The 17,323-nt window shown below is 42.2% G+C and overlaps 3 protein-coding genes across 3 annotated transcripts; 2 read left to right on the forward strand and 1 right to left on the reverse strand.

Moving 5' to 3' along the window:
* The first annotated feature begins 714 nt into the window (after positions 1-714).
* Positions 715-4,668, forward strand: LOC116398864 (CCN family member 1-like). Its single transcript, XM_031875584.1, has 4 exons — positions 715-733; positions 1,438-1,686; positions 2,351-2,583; positions 3,769-4,668. Exons 1-4 carry the CDS (start codon positions 715-717, stop codon positions 4,048-4,050), a joined length of 783 nt encoding a protein of 260 aa, XP_031731444.1. The 3' UTR covers positions 4,051-4,668.
* A 1,323-nt stretch (positions 4,669-5,991) lies between these two features.
* Positions 5,992-7,463, forward strand: LOC116398877 (P2Y purinoceptor 1-like). Its single transcript, XM_031875601.1, has one exon. The coding sequence runs from the start codon at positions 6,324-6,326 to the stop codon at positions 7,356-7,358; it is 1,035 nt and encodes a 344-aa protein (XP_031731461.1). The 5' UTR covers positions 5,992-6,323; the 3' UTR covers positions 7,359-7,463.
* Positions 7,464-15,426: 7,963 nt separating this feature from the next.
* On the reverse strand, positions 15,427-16,177 carry LOC116398861 (fibronectin type III domain-containing protein 11). The gene is given in 4 exon segments (XM_031875582.1): positions 15,427-15,763; positions 15,765-16,018; positions 16,020-16,112; positions 16,115-16,177. Coding segments are annotated over 4 exon segments (747 nt in total).
* Positions 16,178-17,323: the final 1,146 nt, after the last annotated feature.

Genomic DNA, 17,323 nt, shown 5'->3' on the forward strand with positions numbered 1-17,323 from the left:
ACCTGCCTGTCTCTCTACCTGTCTGTCTCTCTACCTGCCTGTCTCTCACGCCACCACGAGTCTTCCACAACCTGCTAGCTTGACGGCTGTGAGTAGTAACATCAGCCATGTTCGTTGTTTACGTTCTTTATGATAATAATAAACAGGCAGGCAGTGTTGCCGACTTGCCAACTTTCTTGCTAGATTTAGCGACTCTTGGAACTAGTGCTGTTAGCTACTTTCAATGGAAAACAGTTGGCAACACTAGGCCGGGTCTTTAGGTTGGATCATTTTTCAACTCTAGCGTACTCTTGCTAGTTTCTCAAGATTACCAACCCTAGTTTTAAGTAATTTTTCAAGTAAAAATTCCAAACATTCGATAATTTGCTGCTTTTTTAAGTCTTACATGAAAGCAATCTCTGAAGCACAACCTGAGCAAGCAGTTAACGATACCGCTACTGTTATGAAAGAACAACCAGTCACCAGAAAAGATGTTAGCATTGTACGTTTCTTGATGTTAAAAAGTATGTTTCATGTCCGCTTGGTTAACGTTGTGAAACGATTGGTTAGGTTTAGGAAATAAGACTACTTGATGATGGTTGGAATAAAGACCATGGTTTGTGTTGAAATAATAAAGTAATAACATAACAATCTTAATAACATAATATATCATTGTAACGTAACAAACGTAACAACGTAACTACCGTGAATAAATAACAATCACCCTTACGGGACATGAATGGGGATCTCCTGGGTGAAAGTCCTGTGTTTGTTGACCCATCTATCACTTCCCCAAACACATTTAGCTTGTTCTACTCGTTATTACACACGTAACTTTCAATAACAGTCACTCGCAATACAACGTCGCTTTCTCTGCACCTTGCTCGTTGTGCTTGCTCACTTGCTCTGACCGAATGCTAACACGTCGACATTCAACATATCCGTGATTTTCAGAAAAAGTACAATGTCAAAAAAAAAATTCTGGCAACTGGGCTGAGCATTGGTAGCATACTTACATACACTAGTATGTTACCTATACATCTACTTCTGCTGCAACTACTACTGATAGTACTGATGTTGCCTACAGCAACTACTAGACAACCACTCCTATCACTATTTCCTAATCTTGATACCGTCATTCACACTGTGGACTCCCTCTTCTGTCTTTAGTCCACTTTGAAGTATTTATGCTCTGCAAGGCCTCAAACATCATGTCAATAAACTTCAATGTTGTCTTTTTTGTAATTGCTTCCCATGCATTCTTTCAAGTTAATAGACCAGTGACTCCATTCCCGACTAAACTGCTGCATATTCCCTAGAATTTCCTGCTGATGTTCTTACAGCAATGACTGGATAGCAAAACATTTCCTGCTGGTTATTTGTCTGCACATGTTTCCCATAACTCACCTCCAAACTTGGCACATTCCCTTCCCTTTCCCCTCCCTTTGCCGTGATTAGGTCAGAATGAGCTGGGCTGTGAGATGAATGGCAGGAGGTTGGAGGAGGGACAGGCATTTCAACCTACCTGTGCCCAACTCTGCCACTGCCTCGGGGGAGGGGTGACCTGCATGCCCCTGTGCAGCGATGATCTGCAGAGGCCCGCTGATACGTGTCACAACCCTCAGCTGGTGCGACTACCGGGGCGCTGCTGCAAAGAGTGGTTGTGTGAGGGCCTGGACAACAGCATTTCCTCAAATCCATCAGCAGGTAATAGGGTGATGATCAACAACACCAAACAAATATGGCTGGAAACATATCAACAGAGGTTAGATGATCAGAATTGTAATTGCTGTTCTACAGTCTGGCTATTAAGAGTCATATGAAAGAGTAAAATGATTCAAATATAGCTATTTGAAGACTTCAGAGGCGTTTGCATCTCATCCCTGCCAGCAAAAGACTGAAGGAATCGACCACTCGCTAAGTCCCGACCCTCTAGCGTAGACTAGCCAATCATAGCATAGCATCAGCCGGCTCCAACCAGGGTCTGACAACTACCTTAACACATCATTACCACTTCTGGGGTTTAGGTCTGGGGTTTAGGTCACCCAATTGACATTTAGGTCAATTGGGGGATTTTCAGCTGGTTCCTGACACAGTCAATACCAGAATGTATAAGGTCACTTTTGGGTTGTGGTGAAATAAACAGATTTTAATACCAAAGAGGTGTCAGGACGATCAAACATCTGTGTGAAACATCTGTGAGAGCTATTCTTAGCAACCCAACCTCGCCTTTGCAGCAGTTTACAACATTCCAGACTTGCATATGTGCTGCGTTTTCTGGCTTATGAGCTCTCATCAAATCTGTTCACTTTAAACAACTTGCAGCTTGGTGCAGAGAGTGAATATTTTCTTTTTCTGGGTTTCTTTCCAGCTGAGCAGACGCGTCAGGACTACGGGCGCGGGCTGTCTGGCCCGTCGTTTGGCTCCATCTCCAACTGTATCGAGTGGACCTCAGACTGGAGCCCCTGCTCCCACAGCTGTGGCCCAGGTGTATCCACCCGCAACACAAACAGGAACTGGGCTTGCCGCCTGCAGACTGAGACCAGACTGTGCCAGGTCAGGCCCTGCCAGACTCTGATGCCAGGGATCCGAACGCTGCAGCCGGTCAGTGCATAATTGACACACATTAATCAGTTACAGTCACAGGTCCAGGGATCAATCACAAGAACGTGTATACCATTTACAAATGCTTTGAGTGATGTTCTGCTTTTCCATTTTCATCCACTCGATATCATATAAATATAATATTACAAACAAAATCCTCTGAAAATACTGTAAAATCACTGTATGTAAAAGAATCCAAAACTATATAGGCTACTAGAATGACTTACGTCACTATTATAAAACTTTATTTCCTTATCAGTGTTTTAGGAGTTCATTTTTTATTTATGTCCTTTCTGTTTAAAATGTTGTTTTCCAATTTATTTTAATACCATTTCCTCCAGAGACGCTATCATTTTATAATGTCACTTGTAGTGACACAGAGTTGTTCTCAGTAGATCTTTTCCACATTGGATATTTTGACTGCGGTTTTAGGTACATTTTCACATAATGTCCTAGCTCACATTTCCCACACTGTTGAACACAGGTGATAATCTTTGGGTAGCTAGGTTTGCTCTGCAGATCAAGCCTGAATTTACCGCTTTGTCCTCTTGTTTTGATGTTTGGCAATCCTCTCAGAAATATGTTTAAAATCCTGAAAGCCTGTTCTTGATCAGGTACCGCCCTCTCAGCAACACACAGAGGAAGCAAAAGGGCATCTTCTCTGACAAGCTAGCAGGTATCCTCTTCTTCCTGTAGAACAACTCCATGTTAAAACTTTAAAACTTTAAAATTTTTACCAGAGGTTTGGTTTATAACTATATCCCAAAGCTGGTGGCAACTGTCTGTTGCTGTGTCGCTTCCATTACATTTCATGTTGTACGACCGTGTCTCACTGGGTTAAGAGGGTTGTCTGGTAAGTTCAGGGTCAATGGTTCAATCCTCGACTGGGACGTGTCACGTGTCGTAGTGTCCCTGAGCAAGACACTGAACCCCAGGCTCCCCAGGTGCCTGTCATTGGCAGCCCACTGCTCCCTATATACAGGGATGGGTCAAATGTAGAAGGCAAATTTCGTGTATATGACAATAAAAATGGTTTCTTCTTTCTTTCTTAAATATTGTGCTGGTAAGAAAAGTCTCAAGTCAGATATAAAAAGACCTGGAAATCTAGAATTATACACATCGCTGAATATGTAACAAGAGTAACCACATAATTACTACAATGTTTCCTGTCACTGTGTATTTCAGGGTCCGGGGGTGTGCGAGAGCAGCTACAATTCACCTCTGTCCATTCAGCTGGAACAGCAGGGCTGCTGGAGCACCAGAGCCTACCGTCCCAGGTTCTGCGCCTTGACCTGTCCGGAGGGACGCTGCTGCAGCCCCTCCCACACCAGGACAATGTGGATGGTTTTCCGTTGCCCTCAAAACAGGCTCACCCAGCAGCAGGTGATGATGATCGAGTCCTGCTCCTGCAGCATCTCCAACTGCCGCCAGTCCACAGCTGCCCGGAGTGTCCTGCCCTGGCCGTGAGCTGCAATGTGCATCCAGCTACAAGAGAGACGGGCGGGACCCGTCTGTGAGGAAAGTGACCAAATGTACACACATGATAGATGAAATTTATGGAAATATTACAACCAGGATGGGAAACTTGGCAATCGACAATAGCTGTTGTAGTAATAGTAGAGTATCAGGATAAATCCAGCAAGTACAGAGTTTTGTAAATGGGCTCTCAAATTTAAGAGCATGTACTGTAATGTATGTAAGTGAGATTTATGCAGTTCTCTGGACCTACAAACAAGAAAGAGGTCGCCCCATTCTGTTACATTTCTATACGACTTCAAGTGAATGCTCGTGTCTGCTGGATGTGTAAAAATATAATACTGATTTAAAGGTGCAATATATAAGAAATAGACAGAATTTTAGTTTAGAGTGTCCTGAAAGGAGTGTAAAGAGGTTACAGTGTTGATGTCGAAGAAGACTGTGTGTTATTTTTGTATTTTAAAATCTAAATCAAATAACCACTGATTCTTTTTAATAACTGTTTCTGAAAAGAAAATGGAATGACTGTATATAGTGTCACAGTAAACACACAGATGGCTAATGTAAGCTGTAGGCCAACCCCACACGTGAAGATTATAAGACAGCAGTGTTATTCCAATATGCTCTCAGAGTTTCAGCAGTTTGGTCGGCGATTGTGTGTTCTTGCCCTGCTGCTGGTTAGTATTTGGCTTTTTCTGTAAATGTAGATTGTATGAACCAATAGAGATGAATTGCTCCCCCGTTTGTTTGGCACATGTGTTTACATCTTACACAGTGTACCTTTAAAGTTCAGCTGTAATTAAATTGCACATTTAATGGCACACAGATTTGCTTCGTAAATCATAATTCATAATTACACAGAAAAAATGTATGGATTGTCAGTTTGGATGTCATGACGGCATCCTTCAGATTGTGCATGAAATGCTGTTATTTCTTTGAACGTAGACAGATTGACACTGCATTTGCATAAAGCAGCCACCATAAAAATGTTCTCATTGGTCGTCTACAAGCATGAACACACGTCCACCAGTCAGGGTGGTCTCAGAGCCAACATCTGCAAATTTGAGTGAGCCAACGGTTGGACAAAATGTAGATAACACACTGATTTTAGAGGAGGGGTGGTAATAATAGTTATATCAAACCGGACCCATTACACACATACATATTTTAAAGGGTCCTTATAGGATTTCGGGATGATAACTATGTTTTCAATATAATCATCTGAAAAAATAATCGTGTTTTCGTTAGCTTAGAATGAGCCCTTCATATCTGCAGAGGGAGCTGGTCTTCTTCACGGACTCCTCCATGTGGCACCCCCATGTTTCTGCAGGAGCCCAGAACGGACAAACCAAACACTGGCTCTAGAGAGAGACTTATGTGTGTTTACATTACCTGAAGGCCACCGTAGTTCTCCATCAGGCTTGGAAAGGAAGGGGTGACCAGAGGGGTTGAAATCTGTAACCTCTCCACTCGGTGCCATTAAATCCTACACCGGCACTTTAAATGATACAGATTCACATATCTGAGTGCACTCTCTCAAACCTGGGTTTGCTCTGTGCAGTGTTTGTTTGCAAATGTGAGGATGGATTCTTCATTTCTTTCTAAAAGATCTGTTTTAACTTCTAAATAAAGCTGCAGTCATTAAGAGAAATGTTGTCTGTTTAATCAAGAACACATCGCTAAATGCGGTTGAAAAAATGTTCAATAAAAGTGACTTGTTTTTTTTAACTAGTATGAATAGCACAATGGCATCTGGTTATCTACATTTGATTGGAACCTTGGCACACGATACACCTTGTTGTTGAAAGGTTATTACATAAACGTGTTTGACAAGAGGGAGGGAGTGTGTGACTGATTCAACAGGCAGGGCCACATCTCAAGGAGCTTTGATATCTTTAAGTCCATGAGACATGTGAATACCCTGGTAACTTTAAAAAAGTGATTTGACTAAACAACAGTTATTTGCGCGTGTGGACAGATGTGTCATGACAGGCAGAGATGATGGCAATGATTTCACAGGATGTGTGGTTTGTTTTCGGCAAATAGATGAGGTGCGATTTGTTTTTGTTTTTTTCAATTTCATTGCGTGCCGCGTGTGTATCACAGCCGCCTCCGCAGACTGGGAAGTGGGCGGGCGTATGTTGCTTTCGCATTCCCTTCCAGTATAACTTTGCGCGACGCACACGTAGTACCCAGAGGAGATGTGTGCTCTGGTTTGTGGATAAGTTCAGGTTCAACGAACGAGATATTTAAAAACAGCTATCATGGCTGGAAACGACACGCTCGGAGCCTGCGGGAAAATCAACCAGAAGTTAACGCACGCCTTACTGCCGCCCGTCTTCGTCACCGTGTTCGTCGTCGGGACGCTGTCCAACATCTGGGGGCTCCGGAGCGTGTGCGCCAGTTGGCGCAAAATCGGGAGCATCAACGTCTTCATGCTGAACCTGGGGGTGGCGGACCTGCTGTACCTGGCCACCCTGCCCTTCCTCGTGGTCTACTACGCGTGCAAGAGCCAATGGCTGTTCGGATATATTTTCTGTAAGGTGACGCGCTTCTGCTTCAACCTCAACCTGTACGGCAGCATCGGCTTCCTCACGTGCATCAGCGTCTACAGGTACCTGGGCATCGTGCACCCCATGTGGGTGATGGGGAAAATCACCAGCCGCCACTCGCTGGCCGTCAGCGCCCTGGTCTGGCTGCTCGTCATCATTCAGATCCTGCCCGACATGTTCTTCGACAAGAACGATGGGAATCCGAACTCGTGTTATGACACCACTTCGTTAGAGCAGATCCGAGGCTACCTGCCGTACAGCATCGGCTGGGCCGTCACGGGGTTCGTCGTGCCGTTGCTCATCATCCTGGTCTGTTACGGGCACGTCGTCGTGGTTCTCGCCACGAATGCCAACGTCAACCCGCTGCTGAAGCAGCGGTGCTTGAAGCTGGTCGTGATTCTGGTGATACTCTTCTCCGTCTGCTTCATCCCCTACCACGTGTTTCGAAACGCCAACCTGATGACCAGGATTATGAAAGAAGATGGGGAATGCCACCCGAGCTTCCGTGGCATCTACATCGCGCATCAGGTGGGCAGATGCCTGGCGTGTCTAAACAGCGCCTTAAACCCGCTCATTTACATCGTCGGGAACGACGAGTTCCTCATGAAGCTCCAACACCTCAGCGGGCGGGCCCGGCGGTCTCTGGCTGGCCTGACAGGAGCCGTCATCTACCGCAAACCGCTGGACGCAGACCCGGATTCGCCGTCGGAGACTCGCGTTAATAACTCCGAGCTGATGAAAGGATGAGACGCACAATCGAGTTCACTCTTATTGTGCACCACCAGAACTCCCACATTGCCGGGAACAAAGTACAATGATGGCCGATGATTAGCAGGATATAAAGACTATCTCCCGTAAGTCATCGGCTCACCAAGGTGTCAGCACTCTGCGTCTGCTGCCCGTTATAGACAGATATAAGACAGATGTTGTTATTTGCAGCTGGAGCTCATGTTTACATCTCATGTCTTGTCACCGTTGTACCGAGGTGCTGTTCATATTTTGCACTTTTTTTATGTGTTGCTGTATCCTGTGATTGCTTTGTGCATAGGAAGTCCCGGTCACGTGCTGTGCTTCAGCACCTGTTTGTAACTCCAGACATATTGCACTATACTTTACCTTTGCACTGTTACAGGTGAAGCTTTTTATGGAACTGAGACTTTTGAGAAGAGCCACATGTAACTGTTCCCTCAGCTCTTTTATTAAAAGACAATAGACGTGGATTTAATAAGGAACTGCAACGATGATGTAAGAAGTATTCACAGTGAAAGTACAAATACCACGCTGTAACAAAAAGTAAAAGTCTTGCATTAAGTGGTTTACTTCAATGTAAGTCATGAAGTGTTATCAACAAAATGTACTCAAACACCACAAATTAAAGTACTCATTATGCAGAATGACACCTGTCGCAATGATTTATTAAACGGTCACTGGTCATTGTTATGTGAACTGAAACTAATGCAGTCGTCCTGCTACACAGGTTCATATATTCAGGTATAGTTGAAACTGTTTCAGAGAGCTTTTTTAATTTTTTATTACATATATAAATATAGGTTGTGGTATATATTACCTTAAACTATATATATATATACAGTTGTGTGAAAAAGTGTTTTCCCCCTTCCTGATTTCTTATTTTTTGCATGTTTGTCACACTTAAATGTTTCAGATCATCAAACAAATTTAAATATTAGACAAAGATAACACAAGTAAACACATAATGCAGTTTTTAAATGAAGGTTTTTATTATTAAGGGGGAAAAAAATCCAAACCTACATGGCCCTGTGTGAAAAAGTGATTGCCCCCCCCCCCTGTTAAAACATAAATTAACTGTGGTTTATCACATCTTTGGAAAGCTGAGTTCAATTTCTCTAGCCACACCCAGGCCTGATTACTGCCACACCTGTTCTCAATCAAAAAATCACTTAAATAGGACCTGCCTGACAAAGTGAGGTAGACCAAAAGATCCTCAAAAGCTAGACATCATGCTGCGATCCAAAGAAATTGAGGAACAAATGAGAAACAAAGTAATTGAGATCTATCAGTCTGGCAAAGGTTACAAAGCCATTTCTAAAGCTTTGGGACTCCAGCGAACCACAGTGAGAGCCATTATCCACAAATGGCGAAAACATGGAACAGTGGTGAACCTTCCCAGGAGTGGCCGGCCGACCAAAATTACCCCAAGAGCGCAGCGACGACTCATCCAAGAGGTCACAAAAGACCCCAGAACAACATCCAAAGAACTGCAGGCCTCACTTGCCTCAATTAAGGTCAGTGTTCATGACTCCACCATAAGAAAGAGACTGGGCAAAAATGGCCTGCATGGCAGAGTTCCAAGACGAAAACCACTGCTGAGCAAAAAGAACATAAAGGCTCGTCTCAGTTTTGCCAGAAAACATCTTGATGATCCCCAAGACTTTTGGGAAAATACTCTGTGGACTGACGAGACAAAAGTTGAACTTTTTGGAAGGTGTATGTCCCATTACATCTGGCGTAAAAGTAACACGGCATTTCAGAAAAGGAACATCATACCAACAGTAAAATATGGTGGTGGTAGTGTGATGGTCTGGGGCTGTTTTGCTGCTTCAGGACCTGGAAGACTTACTGTGGTAAATGGAACCATGAATTCTGCTGTCTACCAAAAAATCCTGAAGGAGAATGTCTGGCCATCTGTTCGTGACCTCAAGCTGAAGTTCACTTGGGTTCTGCAGCAGGACAATGATCCAAAACACACCAGCAAGTCCACCTCTGAATGGCTTAAGAAAAACAAAATGAAGACTTTGGAGTGGCCTAGTCAAAGTCCCGACCTGAATCCGATCGAGATGCTGTGGCATGACCTTAAAAAGGCGGTTCATGCTCGAAAACCCTCCAATGTGGCTGAATTACAACAATTCTGCAAAGATGAGTGGGCCAAAATTCCTCTACAGCGCTGTAAAAGACTCATTGCCAGTTATCGCTTGATTGCAGTTGTTGCTGCTAAGGGTGGCCCAACCAGTTATTAGGTTTAGGGGGCAATCACTTTTTCACACAGGGCCATGTAGGTTTGGATTTTTTCCCCCCCTTAATAATAAAAACCTTCATTTAAAAACTGCATTTTGTGTTTACTTGTGTTATCTTTGTCTAATATTTAAATTTGTTTGATGATCTGAAACATTTAAGTGTGACAAACATGCAAAAAAATAAGAAATCAGGAAGGGGGCAAACACTTTTTCACACAACAGTATATGTTTGTAAACAGTACAATACTGTTCTGGGTTATAGCCTAATGATATTGATCATTATGAAAATGATAATTATAAGTGGATGGTTATTATGAACACTTTTTTCTTTAATCCTATTGCAGATCATCATCTAATTGACATATATACATTACACGAATATAAAGTAATGGAACTGGCAGCTTCCTGAATTACTGAATTGTTTTGACTGTTTCAAAATACAGCTGTTTCAAACAAATGACTGTACTAATGTTATTACCAAACTGTGCATTTAGTCATTCTTCGCCCTTCAGAGGGAATGAGACGCCACCAAACGGTGATGCTGGTGTCGGTTCAACACATAAGTGTGGTAGCTCATCCGGCTCTCAGGGACCACATGTTGATCCGTGCAGGGACAGAGAGACGAAGGGGGCTCATTGTTAAATTGTTCAGAAAATGATCGATGTTTTTTTAGGTACGGTCTTGATGTGCTAAACTGTGTCAAATAAATGCGTAAAAAAGTAATAATAATTCCCTCCGGAGTGTAGTGGGGTAGGCGTATAAAGTAGACTATCACAAAATGGTGCAAGTACCTCAAAAGTACAGTGCTGACACACACATCAGTCAACTATAGCAACAAAACTCTGTATTGATTTAATATGCTTCCCCTGTCATCTTAAACATGACTAATAATATCTCATCCACTGCAAAAAGAAAAGCTCTTTCTGAATGCTGATAATAATAATAATGTTAATAATACATATGAGGACGAATTTAGAAACGTACGGGATGCAACTGAACATCAGGGAAATTCTCTCTTGAACAGATTAGGTGATAGGCGAAAAAATGTGGCGGCATGATTTATCTGATTGTTTTACAGGCGTGCTTTCAAAAAGTTATTTAATGAGTACATCTTGACTGCAGCCGCTGACACCGGTCTGCAGAGGAGAACTCTCTGCCTGCTCAACCATGCAGGAGGTATTTATCTGCCCTGTGCTAACTTCACAATCTGCTGAGAAAATCTCAGGAAGCTGAAGCTGTCTGCGCCCGTCTTCATGAACAATCTCTGCAGCTCTCTGCAATGCTCCGGTTACAACTCGTCACCAAATACGGCACAGAGTCCACCTTCAGAAACTCTTTCTTCTTGGTAGTTTTTTTATTGGGATCTTTTTAATTTTATTTTTATTTTGCACAATTCAAACAATAGAATTAAAGATAAACAAACATAACAGAGATAAATGAATGGCAGAAAGCCAACTGGGTTTATTTGAAGCCTTCACCTATATAATATTAACATTTTACAAAATTACAAACAACATAAAATAACATGCATAAGACATTACATTACAAGAAAACAAACAACAAAAGAAAGAAAGAAAAGAAAATGTAATTGTGTCGTGTGTGTGTGAGCGTGTGTGAGCATCTTCTGCCATTTCAAAAGAAAAATCCAGCTTGTGAACACAGCCTGTGATTAAAGGAATCATTTCATTTCATGAATCATGCACCAATAAAATAACTGGTTACCAGTTCCTACTTGTAGAGTTGAAGAAAACAAGACTATGAAGAAGAAGGGAGTAACAGTTCAGAGGAACAGAATGACACTCTTAAGTATTGCATCATTTGTTCTTACTGTGTAATTGAATGATAAAAAGTGGAGAATGGTCAGTAATACCGTAATACAGTAATACTGGTAATACAATACCAGTAGGAACCATTAAGTATTTGTATTGGTATCGTATTCATAGAGCAAAATGACACTGTACAGTTTTTAAGTAGTATTTTAGATCTCCCGAGGATATGGAGAAATTTCGCAACATGTTCAGCTATTTGTCATCTGCAACGTTACGGGAAAGGGTGTAGCCGCTGGGTTCAGCCACCTCACTTCTCTGTGACTGTATTCAGGCAGCGGCAAAGTGAAAGTTAAGATGAATGCCTGAGAACCGTTTATCATTACTGGATCGATTGTTGAGGGTTCTTTGGAACTGCATCATTCGTGAAGCAGAGCATCCGGTCCTCTTCAGTTCTAATGGAGCAGGAAGTACAGGGCGAGGGCGTGGAGCCAACAGGCTTTCACCAAATGACTCATTAGATCCTTGACCTGGTCTGGCCTCGCAGCCGATACACGAGTTCCTGGCTTAGTGAAGAGATGAATTACTCTGGCTTAAGAATCAGACCAGGCTCGTGCTATAAACAACATAGAACATATGAGGCTATACTTTCCCAGTCCAACATTCCTTCTAGCCCATTGAAGTGTACACAAAAGCCACAAGTGGTTTCTGGTTGGACCGAAGGCAGAGAGATAATAATTCAAGCTCTACTTCTCGATTCTACACAAATACGATATGCACAAGCCCTTCTGCACCAAAGCAATATTGTGTAAACAGTGTGTGATTATGGTAGAAATACAGGAACTTTTGCAAAATCTCAACAGAGCATAGAGCGTCATTTTTCCTTCTCCTGTGGTTTCACACTGCAGAGGTAAGACATTCATTTAAAGAGACGGTTCACCCCAAACGTCCACATTCTGAACCAGAACCACTGAATATATTCCCGTCTTGTTCAGCGGGCTCAAAGGCTGACAGATGAGAGCTCGCTCAATCCGTGTGCTTTGTGCTTTCTGGGCAGGATCCCCGACACAAACCTGTGTTGTCTTCACAGATAAATATTACCATCTCGCTCATTTTCTCTCCCACTCATTCTCTGATTCTGTAAACTCAGTCGGGTAAGAAAAACACAGAGCTGCATGATGAATGTGCACGAGCACTTAGAGGAAACACAAGGACCGGCTACACCCAGAGACCCTGCAGTATTACACAGGGTTGGAAAATCAGAGACATTGCACCTCATACTGACTGTTGCAACACCTCTTCAGGCTGAATTCAGTTTTGTTTCACTGTCTGACATTGAGCCTGACATTAAGTTCTAATAGCAGGTGAAGTATCCATCCCTCAAAGTCATTTTCAGTGTACTGTAAGCTGGTGTACTGATTGATAGAAACAGTTAAAGTTGTTCACGTAGAGCAAAGAAGTGTACGAGTTGTTGTTTCTGTCCGTGGACTTGCATTAACTTGTACAGCTGCATCTATCTCTACACAGGTGTCTCTGAACCTTAAATGTTAATTATTATAACATGACAACAAAGGTCCCCTAACTGTCATTTCAACCAGAACCACCATTGTTTTCTAAACCTAACCAAGTTGTTTATGTGCCTAAAACATAACCAGGTGTTAATAGTTGAAATCAGAATGAAACATGGAAAAACATATTTTTTCCAATTAATTTGAAGGACTTTTTAAGAATTACAATATGGACATGATTCCACGGATACTGGTCTGACTACTTGCAACTTTAAAACCATTTTCCACCGAAATTATGTCAAAATGTAAACACACGGAAACCTGCTACAGGCGATAAACTCCTCCCCCATTGCCAGTAGATGAGTATTCTTTTCTGATTGTTTCTCTGGTGTTTCACGTTCGACATAACCATGCTGGAAAGCAGGGTTGGTAAACGGTGTAAATGTTACAGTGGGTACTTCTTCTTTATATCTGTTAATTATTCAGTCTCTCTTTCAAACTCTCACACCAGAGCTGGAGATTGTTGGAACAGTGGAAAGGTTTTATTTTGTTTCTGTCCAGTTTGAATAAAGTGTGTATTACGATCAGAGGTAAAATGTTTGGTTCTGTTGATGGAGTCTTGTGTCTTTGAGGAGTGCATATTAATTGCATGTATTAATTGAATATAATTCTTGTCCAGATCCCTGTTGATTGTATTTACCATATATTCACTTCAGCGTGCGTCACATGGCATTATGCCGGAAAAGGGGCAAAAATTAGCATTTACACTCGGGTGTCCAGTTTCTATCTGCTAGTCGGAGCTGGAGCCGATAAATACCTACTGTGAGCCATTTGTCCCATTTGTAATGAATGCCGATTGTAACCTTTCCACTGAAGACAGAAGACAGATGTAAGTGTTTTTTTGTCCAGTGCTAAAAAGGCTTTATATGACTTTAATGAGGATAAAAGTCAACAAAGGGGGAGGAAGGACTACTGAAAATGTTTAAAAGCTTTATTGCTGATATTCAAATCATATTTCTCTATTGGTTGCATATTGTATTAGCCGTTTCTTTATTTTGAACACCTGATGACCATGGCAGGAAGTAGAATACTTTCCACCAGATTCTCACATACCATTCTCAAGGTGAGCTTACGAAGCATAAGTCATTTATCTGCATGGCTCTCTTAAACATACAATCCGTATGTTCTGTTTAGTGGAGGTTTCATTCTGCAGCTGCTGCTGATTCAATGTCACAATTTATTTAGAGTGTGTGTTCCTGGATGAAAGAAATTCTGTTGTGTTGGTGTGTGAAGATGTAAAGGGTCTGTTGAGGTGTCGGCCCTCACAGAAGCATACATACTGAGCTAATACATTATAATTTCATTGGCATACAATGACAAAGGTGAGAAAATATAACAGAAAACCTAGTCTGTCTAAATCATCAATGATGAGAGGAAACCATCCTCATCTGTAGATCAATCATAGTTTACTGACTAATGTGCTCCATCAGGACTGTGTGGCGCATGGTTGTTACAGAATTGAATTAAGATTGCTTTCTCTCTGGCAACATAAGCAAACAACCCGGCAACTGTCATGAGATTGGGATTCTTGTTAAACTCCCATCTACACCCACAGAAAAGATATGAAATCTGAAATTTGAAAAATGTCAAACCACCATTATATTAGACTTTTTTTATAATGCTGATGAATTATTAGAATAACACTGAAAAAACGATAACACCTAAACGTCCATTTATTAGCTTTTGTGGAGCTTTTGATCACAAAAGACGTTTTAATGTCAATGTCTTAAACAGTAGCTTTTAGCAGTGAAGCTCCTCACTGCTAAAAGCAAAAAAAACGTCCTCGTTAAAAGCTTTGAAAATTACATAACTAAAAATGTGTTGAGATTCTTTTTTTCTTACAATGGATTATTCTTGGGGACCTCAGTGTGTAGTCCTTGTATGTTGAATATGTTGGTAGGAGGAAGGTTCAGGATATTTTACTGTGAACATCAAGTAATGAGCTAAGCAATAATATAACATTTTTGAGATCACTTCCCCTTTTCAATGTTAATAAACACATAGTCCGCTGATAGCCTTTGTATGCCATGTTTAACTTGACTAACAGATGCCTGAATGCATCCATCATAATTACATATTTACAACAAATTAGACAATTTCTCTCATCAGAGGCCTCTGTCTGAACTCATTAAGATATGAGCACGGAAGCAAAACGTCTCACAACTCACAAAACACAAAAATTGAGGGAGAAGAACAAAATCATCCAAGCCCAAAGTGGATAACAGTTTTCATGTGATTACGGTTCTGATCACACCAGCCCCCATCTAATTATTACATGTGGGTCAGAAGTTTAACGGGCCGCTGTGCCATATGTGTGTATTTTTCAACTTCATTGTCCACCAAGACTCAAGGTATTTGGACCAAGCAGTTTAAAATGCTCAGTTTTTTAACTAAAGACGACTTATTTAATTTGCAATAAAGCCAGTAAATATATACAGGTTGTGAATTCTCTTCATTCTCTTCATGTTCAAACAGGGACATCTTGCCCTTATTTGGAAACATCCAAGGTCGCCAGGACGATGGTGTCGGTCCACAGTCCATACACCATCTCGCCATCTACCCTCTTGACAGAGAACTCATAGCACCTGTCAGGTATCAGGTTGTTGACCTGTAGGTTGTACGAATGGCATGTAGATTTAATAACGCCATACTCAGCAGTGGTTGGGTGAAGGCTTTTGACGTGGATCTCAAAGTCTTGGTTCAGGTCCTGAGACTGCTCGCCTGCGACTTCCCAATGCAGATGCACGGTGTTGGATGTCACACGCGACTTCAATCTGTTGATCATCACCGGCAACTTGATGTCCAGTGATGCCCTGAGCCGTCTTGTTGTTGGGGATGAGTGGGTTCGGCAGGTGCAGCGGGCCCAGATTCCAAGTCAATCTGCTCTCAAAGTCGTTCAAGTACTGGTGGGTTTGCAGGAGCCTCTGCTGCACGCCTGCTGCCGCGTCACCGTCCGCCAAACCCTGGTCGTACCTGACGATAAAGGCCTCCAGCTCCCGACAGCCCCTGATGATCTCCTCGTAGAGCAGTGCCTAAAGAGTGAGGAGGAGCTTCACCTGGGTGTTTGCCAGGGCCATGGTCCCGCTGCAGCCTCTGCATGTCAATGAGAGTCCACAGCAGGCTGTCAGAGACGTGCATGGTGTGCCGCTGCACATCCGCAGTCGGCGGCAAATCGTGTCGTGGCGTTGGATTTCAAGGAAGTACGAGCTCCTCTGCATGAGCTGCAGCTCCTCTTGCATCACCTTGGAAATACATCACATGAACTTGTGAATCCACAGGAGCTCTGCTCAACCTCTCACACTAAACATCACATCCCGAGGACAGCACATTCATACCAGTAACGGCTTTTCAAAGTTTAAAGAACCTGCAAACCGACACAGGTGTTTCCAATAACTCGGGTTGATTAGACCTCTAGCTAGCTCAAGGTCGGCTGGAGCTAGGATGTCTTTGAACTTGTGTGGAGCTCGAGGAACTCGTGCAGAGGCTTCAAGACTGTTCAGACCAACATCAGCACCGCATGAAAAAATGCAGACCCCTCATCTATTCAATGAGGACACTGCTTGGCAGGGGTGTGCGAAAAATATTGATACGCTTCAGTATATTATATACAATATTATGTTTTGTGATGCTGGATCCATTCTTAAAAACACTTGATTTTTAATTGATAGTTTACATGCAAAGATTCTTCGCAGACGGCGGCTCAGATTGCATAAAAAGTACTATGATGTTAGATGTTACGAGGACTGTGATACATGCAACTGCAGATCCCACTATAAAAAAATGTTAATTATTTTGTTGTGTTGTGTTGTTTGTGTTCTCTATGCAATGACAGTTATCGTACAATTGATTTCTAAAAAGTCGCAATATATAGCCCTGCTTACAGTACCCCAATATATTGAATACTGAACCCTGTATCAGATTCTCGCCAATACTCAGCTCTTATGTATTGACACAGGGGCGGTGATGATGCTGAGGGCCCCAGCAAAATAGTTGACCGCAACTCAACTGCAGGCAGTGCACTTTATTGGCCAAAAAATGCACAGGCATGTCAGAAAAAATCTGCTAAAGGTCGGTTGTTGTGTATTTACATCAATGCTATCATGAAGTACCTTGTGTGGAACTGTGGAAACATATAAATGTGGCACTGCTGTTTACAGACCCTTATTTGCTCATATTTGTTCCTTCTTTACAAATAATTTGAAAAACTAAATGCTCTGGGATGTTTATGAGAGCCAAATAACAATCAATCCAAATATTTGTTGTTTTTTCAGACCCAGCCATCCAAAGTGTCTCAGTAGTGTCTGAGGCCGTGTTTGATACATCACGATTCACATAGTGAACCTGAAATTGAGAAAAATGAATACGCTGTTATATTTCTACATCAT

The sequence above is a fragment of the Anarrhichthys ocellatus genome, unplaced genomic scaffold, assembly GCF_004355925.1.
Source record: "Anarrhichthys ocellatus isolate YVR2014 unplaced genomic scaffold, GSC_Weel_1.0 scaffold92, whole genome shotgun sequence".
In the NCBI taxonomy this organism is placed as follows: domain Eukaryota; kingdom Metazoa; phylum Chordata; class Actinopteri; order Perciformes; family Anarhichadidae; genus Anarrhichthys; species Anarrhichthys ocellatus.